Genomic DNA, 13,869 nt, shown 5'->3' on the forward strand with positions numbered 1-13,869 from the left:
AATCCAAGACAATCTGTGTTTCTAAGTAAGATGGGGGAGTGAGTGAGCCACCTAATCAAACAGCAACAGCAACATATTTCACTAAGCAAAATATTCCTCCTCAAGGCTTTATTCTTGGGGTTTGGAGTGCACAGGTTACAGTGATTTATGCAGAGCCAGCCCAGGCTATAGTCTTTCCTTAACAACATGGGGTCTGATCCACTGAAAGATTTCAATGGGCATTGGCTCAAGATCTAATTGAAAAGCTCTGATTCTGCTCCCCTATAGCTGCCAGTGAGGTGTTTTACACAGTCCTCTGGCTTTTCTCGGAGTATTTCACTGGGCCTCAGTCTCCATTCCTGCAACATTACTCCACCCTTTCTACCAGCAGATGATCTAAGGTGGAAGTTACCTCCCTAACTGTTGATATGAGAATAGGATGCCAGGTTAGATGTTCTTAATTGTCCTTCAGATAGTCTGAACAGAATTTGGTGGTTGTTTTGCTGAGGCAGCCAGAGTAATCTTTGGTGCCCCCACATTGGGGGAGTCAGAAGACAAGTTCCTCAGAGTGCTGGGCCCTCTGGCTCCACCCCCGAGCACCCTCCCCCATGTAACAGTATCCAGGAAAAGTCCCTCCCTACACCTCCTCAAATCCTGCTCTTCCCCTCCCCCCCCTGCAGCGAGCACACTGGTTCCACTGTGAGAGGGTCCTCTGTGGGAGGGAGATGGGGAAGGATTCTCCGCTAAACAAGGAACACACTAAGCCATATTCTTCCTAATGTCAGCCAGATAAAGTCAACTCTGGCCAATAGCTGCCAGTATGTCCCAGGGCCTTTCTCTGAAAAAACAACAATATGTCTGCAGACAGGATTATGAGCTGAGTAAATTGCAAATCAGCCTGCGATGCAGTTAAGGCACAGTCATGGGGCCCTCCGTGGTGCACAATAAAACAGGTATGATCGGTGGAGCTAAGTGCTGATTTCTGTAGTAACAAGATAAGGATAATACATTTTGAGCTTTTTGAATAACGAGATTCAAATTTATCATTTGATATAATATTGTAATGAGTTATTTACATATAGGTAAGAGCTGCAAGAAAAATTGCTTGAGAAAAACAGCAGTCTTTTAAAAGTTATCAGTGGCTAGTGTAGTAGCATATGGAAAAGTGCCGACTTAATAAAAGGATGCTTTTAAAAATAAAAGGTTGAACCCCCCCACACTAAAGCTTAGCTGATGAATTCAGCAGTTTTGAAGAGACATGGCCCAAGTACAATTGGCCAGCTATATAGCAATATAGCAAAGGTATGCTGAAATCCCGGTCCTCTTGAAATCAATGGCAAAACTCCCATCGACTTCAGCAGAGTCAGAATTTCACCCAAAATTGCCTTTTTCAAAAATATGTGGATTTGGCTGAAGATATTGCTTTCATCTATTTGTTGTGTGTGTAAGAATGCTAATGGGGGCTGAAACTTAAGAATGCAAGCTCATTGAGTTTCAGTTTCAGTTGTTTCATAACATTAGCCATATGGTAGATATACAGCTTGTAAGTCAGAAGTTCAAGCAATTTAAAATGGTGTTAAAGTGAACTTTCAATGTACTCACATTTTAATAGTTCCTAGAACTAGTTTGTAGTGATAAATGTGATTTTGAAAATGCTGTTCTTAGGAGTAAGGACTACTCATATGACTAAGAGTTGACAGGCCTGAGCCCTTTGTCAGTGGGTTTACAATAAAGGCTAAGGCCCCAGTCCTGCACTTGTGCACTATGAGTCATCCCATTGAAATCAATCGAACTACACCTCTACCCTGATATAACGCTGTCCTCGGGAGCCAAAAAATCTTACCGCATTATATCGAACTTGCTTTGATCCGCCGGAGTGCATAGCCCCACCCCGCCCCCAGAGCACTGCTTTACCACATTATATCCAAATTCATGTTATATCGGGTCGCATTATATTGGGGTAGAGGTGTACTCACAGTGCGTAAAGTTAAGCATGGGCCTTACTGCTGGCTTGTGTAGAAAGGTTGCCCAGTATTTATTTCTTCTCAAACGAAGGGATGCAGTTCACAGACCTACATTCCCATAACATGTTTTCCAATAATAAGCTAGTGATTGGTTAACCAGGACTACCTCGGCTATTTGCGAGCGTGGAATTGCTTATCTCCCTGTCCCATGTAAACCCACATTCGGATTTATTAATATGAGTCTCATTTTCTAAATGGTTTGGATGCTTCTTAAATGCACATTATTCTGGCTGTCCAGATTTTATCCCTGACTTCAGTTTTGCATGTTCAGATCTTCACTATCATGGTAATGATAATGCTTACCATTTAGACAGTGCTTTTCATCCATCAATCTCAAAGCACTATACAAAGGACGGTAGGTATCATTAATCCCACTTTACAGTTGGAAAAATTGAGTCATATAGGGTGAAGTGACTTGCCAACGGTCACCCAGTAGTCAAGAATAGAACCCAGGTCTCCTGATGCTCTTTTCAGTACCTTATCCTCTGGATCATGCTGGTCATTATTCGGTAAATATATTGCTGGAGCTAAAAGGCTATAAAAAGTGAATGACAGAATAAAATAAGAATAAATCCAATTTCAGTATTTCTTCAAAATGAAATGTTGATTGCAATCTACTGTGGATAGATTTTGTGCTTCTTAATCACATGGCATTTTGTGACATTTACGGTCTGTAGTACTATATTTGTAGTGTATTTTCTGTGCATGAGAAAAATATTTTCCTATAAGCAATTGGGTGGACTTTGTTTCCTTTAAACACATTATTTTATACTACTGATAAGTTTTCTCCAGCAAATTTGTATGTCTGAAATCTTTAAAACCAGCACAATTTACAATGAAAATATAAAATACTGCATGCTCTGTGTATGTGTTTTGTACACATTGTGGAGTTGTGTGACCTGCTCTGAATTCTATTTGCAGGCTTTCAGCTGAAGATATTAGCTCCCAAGTATCTTTTATAATACTTCTGTCTCCTCAAAACCCTGATCATTACTCAGCCCCCAATTCTGCAAACACACATGTGATTAATTTTAAGCATGTATGTAGTCCCATTTACACTTCAATAGGATATTCATGTGCTTTTCCTTATTTGGGAAAGAATTTGCTCTTGCTATTTTTGTATGTTTGTTTTGTTTGTTTTTGCAACACTAAGACTCCAGAGGACAATATTTAACCTTTTTAGAAAGAGTGCACATCAAATTGAGGTAATTCCTCATCTTGAGCTCCAACTTAAAAATAAAACAAAATATTTGTTACATTTATGAAATAACAAAAGTATAAGGCCAAATATGAACATTTGATCCTGCTTCCACTGGAAGTCAGTGGCTAAACTTCCATTGACTCAAACAGAATTAAAGGAGGCCTATAAGTACTGTCCAATGCCTTTGTGTTTTAAAAAGACACTGTCATGTAATTAAATCTGCAAATATACTGTTATAAAACCTATGGTGGATAGAAATGTTTTCATTCATTCTTTTTATATTGCAATGAAAACACATACATTCCTTGGCAGCGTGTGTGCATGTTTTGTGTGTACACTCACAGACACTGTGGAGGAATATACATACACACATACATATATAATATATAAAACCTAAACACAGCAGCAATGTGTAATGCAGGATGATGGAAAATGAAACAAATGAAGTAAACTCTAAGCAGAGTTGAAGCTGAGCACTCTATTTTTATTGACAAAAATTAATAAAAATGCAAAAAGAAACAGCATAAGTAAAAATTCAGTTCCTTCACTTTTAGAAATAATGGTGATATCAATAATGCAGGTAAGAAACTGTTCATTAAAAATATTATTTTTAATTTTAAAGTATTCTTCTAGAACCTGATCCAAAGCCTACTGCAGTCACTGGGAGTCCTTCTGTGGGCTTTGGATCAGGCCCTTAAATTGCACCATTTTTATATGCAAATCGGTTAGTGTTATCAGTAGCTTATTAGCAAATAATTACAACCACATGAGTTATTTCATGTGTTCCCAGCATTAATTTATGTTTTCTTTCCCTTGTTTTATTATCAGGACAGGGTGTATTCTGCAATGACCTTCTTCAGAAACCCCAAATATTTAAAACCAGTATAAAAATAGGCTAACAAAGGTCTTCTGTATGTAGTGTTGTTGTAGACCAATGGGTCCCAGGATATCAGAGAGACAAGGCGGGTGAGGTAATATATTTTATTAGACCAACTTCTGTTGGTGAGAGAGACAGCCTGAAGAAGAGCTCTGTGTAAGGTTCAACGCTTGTCTTTCTCACCAACAGAGAAGTTGGTGAAATAAAAGATACTACCTCACCCACCCTGTCTCTCTGAGGGTCTTCTGTGTAATACTTTACCTCTTACTAAAGTCCCTTTACAAGTGTAGGGTAGAATCAAAACTTCGAATTCTTATATTCTCTTTCTTCAGATCTCTGTCATACCTTGCTTATAAAGGCATTAAACGAAACCCGAAGAGCTGTTAACGACAGCTGAGTGGCTGAGGAAGACGTTTTTTAAAAAATCCCATTGTTTAGATTTCTGTCACAGGCTATGAGAATATTTAATTTCTCTTATCTCTGGAGTTTTCATTATCATTTAAATTTCATTTTACATTAATTGATCAGGGATTAGTGAAGGCATTATGCAAAAATTAGAATAAGAGAAGCCAGATGCGATGAATAATTCATTATGTCCAATTACATTTTATTTCTGGTGTACTTGCAAACTTGCCTCTGACTTCTAAGGTGTTTTGAAATGACAATGTTCGCTTAAAATAAGATCTGCACCACTTGATTTATGTAGCAACTATAGTCTCCCTGCTTCCCCCTGCCCCCATTTTAGAATTGAATTCTAACCAGTTTTGGAATATCCAGCTACTATCGCTGGAATAATCTGAATCACCTGGGAAAGAAGAGGAGGCACTGTCAGAGTGAGAGCAATCTAAGCAGTCGAAATGACCCCGTGAAGCGGCAGACAAAGAATTCAGCGAGGCAACCCTTTGATATCGCATCATCCGGCAGTCGGTCTCTCCCCAATACCCCTTGTCTGTCTTCCGCCACTGGGAAACAGCAAAGGCTGCTAATTGGCCGCTGCAACAGTGCAAGCGCCGCTAGGTGGCAGTCGTTGCCTTCCATGCAAGGAGCCCCCATGGGCGGCTGCACCCTGGGAATCTCGTGATCCTTATCAGGTCAGCCCACAAAGCTGATTTATTTGTGTGAGCAACATGCAAAGCGCTCCCTCGCCCAGAAACACCCCCCCCCTTCCCAAAATAGGCCCGGGAGCTAAGGGGCAGCAGCGCTGTGTACCTGTGTGGAATGTCTCGAGCTAGATTTGAGGCTGCTCAGCAGCTCCCCACCCAATCACCCCATTGCCCCCCCCCCGCCCCACTGTATTTTATTTATGCCACTGGACCGTTGTTGCCCCATTAAAGCTCCAGTCCCACCTTCTGCAAGGACCTTTCATCTGGGGAAGTTTTATGACACTTGGTAAATGTGCAAAGTTTTTAATTAGACTCGCCAGACAGCCCGAGGCAGCACTAGCGCCACGGAGTCTTCATGCTTCTCTCTGCTTTACAGCACAACAAGCCGCTCTACTCCTTTGAAGACAATGCAGACTATGTCTACGATGTCATGTGGTCACCAGTGCATCCCGCGCTCTTTGCCTGTGTGGACGGGATGGGGCGCTTGGATCTGTGGAACCTGAATAATGACACCGAGGTGAGGCGGGGTGGCGGGGGGAGCCCTTAACCCTGCGCGGGCCGGGGCGGGGGAGAGGAGGAGAGAAATCCCTGCCTCTCTGCCTGCTGCTACGGTACCAACCACTCTCCTCCTTGTGCCCGCCAAGGGACCCTGAACTCCCCCATTCCCTGTACGTTTCAACGATCATTGGCCTGCCCGCCTTGTATGTTTCAGGAGACGTGGCTCCAGCCGCCTTGTGTACGTTTCAGGGGACACTGATCTCCCCCTTCCTGTACGTTTAAGAAACATTGAATCTCCCTCCGCCCCCGGTATGGTTCAAGGCTCCTTGTATGTTTCTTGCAAGTTAAATTTACGGGCGAAGGGAGGGAAGGGAAATAATACAATCCCCATTCAAAAAATCAAGCACAGAGCAGCAAATAGATAATGTTTCGCCTATTTGGGAAGGATACTCCCTGTCTTTGGATTTATTTCAAGGCAGATTTTAAAAATCTCTCCCATTTTGTGATTTCTTTTTTCTTTTGGTGCACGGTTTCAGTGAGACATTTAAAATCCCACTGTCTCCCCTCGTTCAGATTGTCACAGCTTGACAGCCCTGTACCAACACCACCGATCTGCCAAGTCACTCTCAGGTGGAGTGGAGTGTGAGACTTCCTGGTTTGGGATCTATTTTGAGGAAGCTTTATAAGTCGCTCACTCTTATGATAAAGGATTGTTTTTATTTCATTATTATTTATTTATTGTTAATGATTATTATATTTGGTTTCTGTTATGTCTTCAGTCTACTTCAATGGAACATTAACTCTCCTTCATAATTGTTTTTCCCCCAACATCTCCGGCAAATTGTCACAGCTTGACAGCCCCGCAACAGTACCTCCAACCTGCTAGGAACTTAATGATGCCCATGTGTTTCCCACCACCTCTTACATTTCTTTCAACCCTATTGAAACAGAAAGGGCTAATAGAACTCTTTGCAAAGATGAAGTAGCAAATACTGTACTTATAAATCAAGTGGCCTCCTTCGTAAATATAGATAGTAGGGATTTTATGTTCCTCTTTATTTTTGTGTCTGGTATAATTTCAATCTGAAACTATGACTCCAGATGTTTAAAAATATGTCTAGGTACTGAATGAATGAGTACAATCTTGATTTGAATTTTCCTTTGATGAATCTTTGCTATAAGAACCATCCCTGTTCTAAATGACCAGTATGTTTTGTATATACCAGCAAGATTCATATTCTTCCATCACCCAAGCACTAACTTTATTTTCAATGGCATAGTACAGAAGTAGAAAACAAAACAAAAAAATCAGCCTAAAAATAAGGCCACATTTTAATGGACAAGTTATTTTCATTTTCTAAAACAAACGATGAGACCAAATGCCAGTATTTTCCCCATTTCCTACAATATTTCTTTAAAGTTAGCTCATTTATTACTATGTCTTTCATGTAACCATGATAGATATACATTTCAGCCAAAGTAAAATACAAGTGCAGTTTATGGTCTCCAAATCAGTGCTGCTTGCCATAAATAAGTGTGGACAGGTAAGAGGAACAAATGCTGAAAACTGTATTGTCACGTGGAGCAGCCATGCCTTTTGAAGTGTTCTGAGCAGGAAGTACTGCAGCCTTTTTAATTAGAAAGCATACAGCTGGAGGATATCCAGGAGGACTCTCCTCAGAATTTCTTTTGGGGAGGGGGAGGAACATATCCTTCAGGTGTTCTCATTAATGCCACTTTAACAACAGAAAAACCTGTTAACATTTCAAAAAGAAAAAAATAACCCTTTCTGGTAAAATCCCGACCCCTCTGAAATCAATGGGGACTTTGCTGTTGCCTTCAGTGGCACCAAGATTTCACCGCAAGTAATTACCATGAGCCGCCTGGTTCTGCTCCCATTGAAGTCAGTGAGCTGGATCATGCCCTATATGACCAGGCTTACAGATAAATTTTGAGTAAGAAAAGGCGAATGAGCAGCCACAAAAATGAATTCAGAGTTTGTTCCTGCATTCTGTATACCCCCTCAGCCGCCAGCAATTTCACAAAGAATATTCATTTGTAAGGGTCAAAATCAGCTCTCACATAAGTGTAAATCTCTATTGAAGTCAATGGTATTATTACAGATTTACAGCAGCGTGAGAGTTGAATTTGGATCTATGAAGGAAAAATTACTATTCCAGTTCTTTAGTAAGCAGAGATGGAATAACTTGAAAATGTCAAGAAATCATAAACTAGCAGAAACTAAATCAGTGGGAGTTTTGGATTCGCAAGGAAAGCAGATCAGATATATAGTCAGTGAAAGAAAACCATACCCAATTTTTTTAAAAATTACAACTGAAGGTGATTGATGTTTTCTTTGACCCTTTGCCTGGTAGCTTAAAATTAGGTTATAATGATTATCTATAGTTGATTATTAAAGGATCTGAACGAATTATTCTGTTTACTAATGAAAAATCTTTTCAGAGTTATAGTCATTAGTCATTGTAATAAAAATGAGATGACTAACCTGGGAAATTCTTGGGACTCCTTAGCTGTGTTTAAACATACAAAACTTTCTAGTAATAGATGTCAAATACAGATGGAGGAAAATAACAAATATATTCATGGATTTTAATGAGATCTACTGATGAAAAGTGCTATATAAAAGATTGGTAATTATTATTAATAATAAAGTTTTTTGTTTATTTGATTTTAGGAAATCAGCTGCATTAATGTTTAGTTATTATTTTAAAAAATGATGGAGAAAATATCGTTTTTTAAATAACTTACAAAAAGCCTTCCAATTTCTTGAAATATTATACAATTTCTACTAGTCCTCTTCTCTGTATTTATTTAATTCATTTTGATTTATTAAAAGTGCCTAACCCAGACTCTAGATGCTTTTTGATCCAAATGACCATAATCTTTTGACTATTCTCACAATCAAACTTTAAAAGGGGCTGAACTAATCACATGTAGCATTCTGGTTTGTGGGTAACATGTTTGGTTTTTATAATAACAATGAAAGTTATCATTTTTAATTTATTTAACATTAACTCCCCCCCCCAACACTTCTTTACTCTCCTGCAAGTAGTATAATAGTTTTAGAGGTATCAGTATGTCAGATTTTCAGTTAAATTTAGGATGGAAGATCCTGATTTCCCAGTAGTGTGTCCACAACATTTTTTCTAGCTTGGCTTAAAGGTAGAATCAGCATCTAGGTTATTGCTCAGTCATCTCTATTGATTACTGTTCAAGAATTATTGATATTTTTCCACGTTGCTGCTCTGTTATGTTGCTTTCAACAGTATTTTCTTTTGCATGGCTTGTGTATTTTGGCTCTGAAACTATGTAGATGGCATTTATTTTGTGAAGTAGATATGAAAGATATCTCTAAACAGTTATTTTTAACACTACATAAGCAACAAAAATTAAAAGCTGAATTATTAGTTGTTTTTTTTGGTGAGTGATCTCTCAGTCTATTATCTGCTAAATTCATATGCCAAAATGGTTATAATCTGACAAGTGTCAGTTTATAACTTTAGATAATTTATAAAGTATTTTAAAATATAACTTTAAAAACATAACTAATGGTGTCATATAACCATTATAAGGTAAATTCAGATCTTTGAAATGTTAAATAGGTGTGTGTAATTTAAACTATCATTATTCAAAGCAGTCAAATCTATTTTAAGATAATGTAGAATGACTATATATCTCTTTGTACAAAAGGAAAAAGGAGGGGTATTCAAATGTTTTAGAACAATTTCATGATTGCTTTGATGCTGTTAGATAAATTTGTTGAGTGGGAATGATTTTTACTAAACCATTAGAAGATTTTAATTTATAGGATCCTGAATTGGTCAGCATTCCCATTGTTTATTTTTCTGTGCAACACAGGAATAATGCCATATTAACCCAAAGCAGAGGTAGAGTACCTGTATATATTTCAGCATTTTGAAAGGTATAGCTAAAATTCCGTGTCTGAAACATACTCCTTTGAAAGAACTTGTATATCTTTGATCTACTAATTTTCTGAGAAACAAAACTAACTGGTGAAATGGATTAAGTAACTGCTCTAGTGTTCAGTTTTGTTTGTTTGAGGATTTTTTCTATAAATTATATAAAATTAACATAGCCTTAAGAGTGAAAAGAATTGCAGAGACTTCAATGATGAGGAGGGTGAAGCATACAGTATTATCACATGATAGTTTTTATTGCTACTTTATGCCAGGTAATTGGCCTAATAACTCATACATGAGATGAGGAGTTACAGGAGATGCCATCTTTCATTGGTCATATAGCATTGATGGGGTCTAGGCCTGAACCAATGAAGAGAGAAGCTCAGTGGCTTATTTGCATTTGAATACTTCTTTACGGGGGGGCGGACAGAGAAGAAGATGTGGTAATCTCCTGCTTTCTGATTGCTGTCCAACTTTATTTCTGAATTACTGTGTAAGCAGATCTATTCTAACTTCTCTTGGGAGGCTCAAGGACACTGTAGTGCAGTAGTTTACAGGGATGAGGGTTTAGCACACCAACCCTGTTGTTCTGAGGTACTAGTTTGGTTTTGCAGCCTTTAGTCAGAGTCTGTAACAAAGGGGACTGAGTGAGTTTCCAGATCTTGAGGTGCTAGGTAAATAGCCCAGCTTTAGAGTAATTGTTCTGCTGCACGAGTGACTGTGCACGGTTATTGACTATAGCTGGAGTCTCCCAGGCATTCTGCAAAGGCTCGTCTTCCTACTCTCACGGATACCTCATGCCATTTAACACTGTGGTTTATTTCATGAACTGTACATTAACAGTATGTACACATATGCACATGTGTGTATCTTCCACTACATTACCTTATTTTAACAGACAGCCTTGCATTTACACTTAGACTTATTAACATAAATGCATCTACCTAATGAAATATATTGGATTTTTGTAACATAATCAGTAGTCTAAAAATTGGGTAAAAATCTGTAAAAACTGAAAATGGAGAGCCTTATTCATGAAGCACAAGGGCCTACCATTGAGGAAGAATGAAAAAAAGGGAAAGAATAGTATCGAAACTACAAACGTCTTGTTTTGAACTGATTTTCCTCTGTTTCTGGCCTACCGTGCCACTGAAATACAAAACTACAACCAAAACATTGACGTAGGTCAGTAAAATATGGTTTTCATAAACGCTGCTACCAATCTGTGCATTTTCAAACCCCATTTTAGTATTATCTTTAAGCTTATGAATTTCTGACACTCAGTTGGTTCTTAACTCACTTCTTGATCAGAAGTCAGCGCATATTGAGAAACAAGCTGCTGTGGTTTTGCATGTCTCCAGCCAGGAAAAAAATATTTGTGTCACTCACTGCCCATTTACTGTGAAAAAGTCTCCCTTACGCCTCCCAAACAGTCTGTCTGAATCTTCCCACCTCCCGTAACTCAGTAGAGCATGTGACTGAAGAAACAATTAATCTTTTTTTTTTCTCCCCCTACACAAGGGATATATGTTACCTCGTGTAATTCTTAGGGACTTGTGATTCATCCACCGAAACAATAACATTCTAAACTAGCCTATTTGATTCACTCACAGCATGATTTCATTAACATCATTATTATTGATGCAATAGGTTCCAACAGCCAGTGTGACAATAGAAGGAGCTTCTGCCCTCAATCGTGTCCGTTGGGCACAGGCTGGGAAAGAGGTAGCAGTTGGAGATTCAGAAGGCCGCATCTGGATCTATGATGTTGGAGAGGTATTTGTTCTTTTTTATTTATTTATTTATTTGTTTGTTTGTCTTATTTGTCCAATATTCGTCATACCACTGACTGTTAGAAAACATCATACATTTATGTGCATGAGAAGGACACTTCCCTTTGGCGATCCAGGTGGTTTTTAACGGTGTCATTGATTTGGAGTGCTACACAACTTTGAAATGTATCTTTAAAAACAGCTAAGTGTAGCTGTTTAATCCCAGATCTGAAGAAGAAATCTTGTTCAAATGTCTTGTGATTTATTCTCACTATTTATGTTTTAATGTCAACAAGTGTTTGGTTTTGGCTACGTTTACTAGGGATAAAAGAATATAAAACATGACAATAGAAAAGGTTACAAAAGATATATAATGTAATATAATAATATTCCAAACACTCACCTCTAGGATTCGCCTTTGCATTGCAGTAACTCATATTTTGTGACCCGCTCCACTTTATCTACTGATACAGATTTTTCTCATCATGACATGCAAAGCACCAGTCAGTATCCCTGACACCATTGCCTGAATATTTACAGTGGCTCCAACAACAGAAAACTGAGAGGTGGTGGTTTGGGGGTTAGCAGATGCATATGTGGTGTGAAATAGCAGGATAAATATTCCATGTTTTAAAGCTGTTTTCAATTTCCCCTACTACATACTACAAAAACTAAGCTGAAGTATGTTGTGCATGGATGGAGCCTGTCTCTTTGTTGATGAATGCAGCATAAAATGTTCAGCCTGCATTACAATTCTTTGGAATAGTCAAGGGTGAATCTCTGAGCAATCAGCCTTTATGTAGAGAATTTGTTTTTCATCATTATCTGTGATAGGATACTGGGGTATCCATCTCTACACAGTAGGGAAACATTACAGAATACATTGAGTATTATCTGTAACTCACATAAAGTGATTTTATGGCCCAGAGCAAAATTGCTTGAGCATGACTCATATTTTTGGATTGAATATGCTTTTGCAGGAGTGCCTTTCCTTACAAATGGCTGCTGAAACTTCTTGCTATATAATTTCTAAATTGTCTAAAGTTATTACACTTAAATTTCCACTGCAGTGCTGGCAGGGCAGGCTGTTTTATTTATTTATTATTTTTGTATTATTTCTGTGAAATGATGGTTTTTTTTCCTTTCTAAGTGATATGACAGACTATTGCAATATTTGCAATGACAATATAGTCTGGTCTTGTCTATTGTCTAGAGTCTAGACAGGCTATAGAAATGTCTCTTTGACTTATCATACACCAAACCATTCATAAGGTTGTTTCTCCTGCAAGATTAATCACGAGAAAATGGACTTTATCCAGAGGGAGTAATATTTACATTTTTTCTCTTTTTTTCTGCATAATCAGAAAAATCCTACCTGCAAAATAAACCACAGGGATATACTCCTCATGAAAGATAAAGGCATACTTATATTACTTGCAAAAAACGAGTAATCAGTATTCAGCTCTGAGAGTCCAGATCAGTATTGTATAATGAAGACCAGTGATACTCAGACCTCAGTGGTTCAGGAGCCAAATTAGCGATCAACATTACCCAAAAAAGCCACAGTAGTGTGAATTCATTGTTTCATTCAGTATCGTTTTCCTCATTTTACATATGGGGAAATGGAGGAACAACGAGGATTCTGCCCCCCCACGATTGCTGCCTCGTTGATTCCCATTTCTCTTTTTAAAAAAGGGTTCAAGGGGTTAGTGATATCCTAGCAGGGCAACTTCTGTCATTACTAAGAGTTACTAGAGCTAGCCTAAGTCAGATGCAGACACACGCACCAATCAGAGTGCCAGTTTAAATCACTAATAGGGATGCATCCTGGTGGCCCTGAGAACAGAAGTTGAAGATAGTGAATAACAGCAGCTTAACTTATTACACCCCCATGTCAGTTCATAAAGAGCCCTCTTAAAAGTAATTCAGATGTAGGTACACTTAGGCAGGACCGGTGCAACCATTTAGGTGACCTAGGCGGTCGCCTAGGGCGCTAGGATTTGGGGGGCGCCATTTTCTTCAGCAGCGATCGTGGCGGCCGGATCTTCGGCCGCCCAGGTCGCCGCTGGCATTTAGGCGGAGGGAGCTGGGACAGTGGAGCGCGGGGAGGGCTGCCTGCAGCAAGGGGGGGGGCAGCATGCAGGGGAACTCCCTACCCCAGCTCACCCCTGCCCCGCCTCCTCCCCGAGTACCCCCCCCCTGCGGCAGCTCCCCCCCTTCGCCCTGAGGCACCCCTCCTGAGGCACCTCCTCCATGGCAGCTTCCCACCCTGAGGCACCCCCCCCGCCCCAGCTCACCACTGCCCCGCCTCCTACCCAAGCACGCCATCGCTGCTTCACTTCTCCCGCCTCCCAGGCTTGCGGCACCAATCAGCTTAGGCGCCGCAAGCCTGGGAGGCGGGAGAAGTGAAGCAGCGACGGCGTGCTCGAAGAGGAGGCGGGGCAGGGGTGAGCTGGGGCGGGGAGTTCCCCTGC

At 39.6% G+C, this 13,869-nt stretch overlaps 1 protein-coding gene across 3 annotated transcripts in view; it reads left to right on the forward strand.

Moving 5' to 3' along the window:
- Positions 1–13,869, forward strand: part of DYNC1I1 (dynein cytoplasmic 1 intermediate chain 1) — a 245,094-nt gene that overhangs the window by 208,988 nt on the left and 22,237 nt on the right. For all 3 annotated transcript variants that reach the window (XM_034760492.1, XM_034760494.1, XM_034760493.1), the window contains exons 15-16: positions 5,561–5,701; positions 11,274–11,399. In XM_034760492.1, coding sequence (XP_034616383.1) covers positions 5,561–5,701; positions 11,274–11,399 — 267 coding nt within the window. The remainder of the gene's footprint in view (positions 1–5,560; positions 5,702–11,273; positions 11,400–13,869) is intronic.

Source organism: Trachemys scripta, chromosome 2 (assembly GCF_013100865.1).
Source record: "Trachemys scripta elegans isolate TJP31775 chromosome 2, CAS_Tse_1.0, whole genome shotgun sequence".
Classification (NCBI taxonomy): domain Eukaryota; kingdom Metazoa; phylum Chordata; order Testudines; family Emydidae; genus Trachemys; species Trachemys scripta.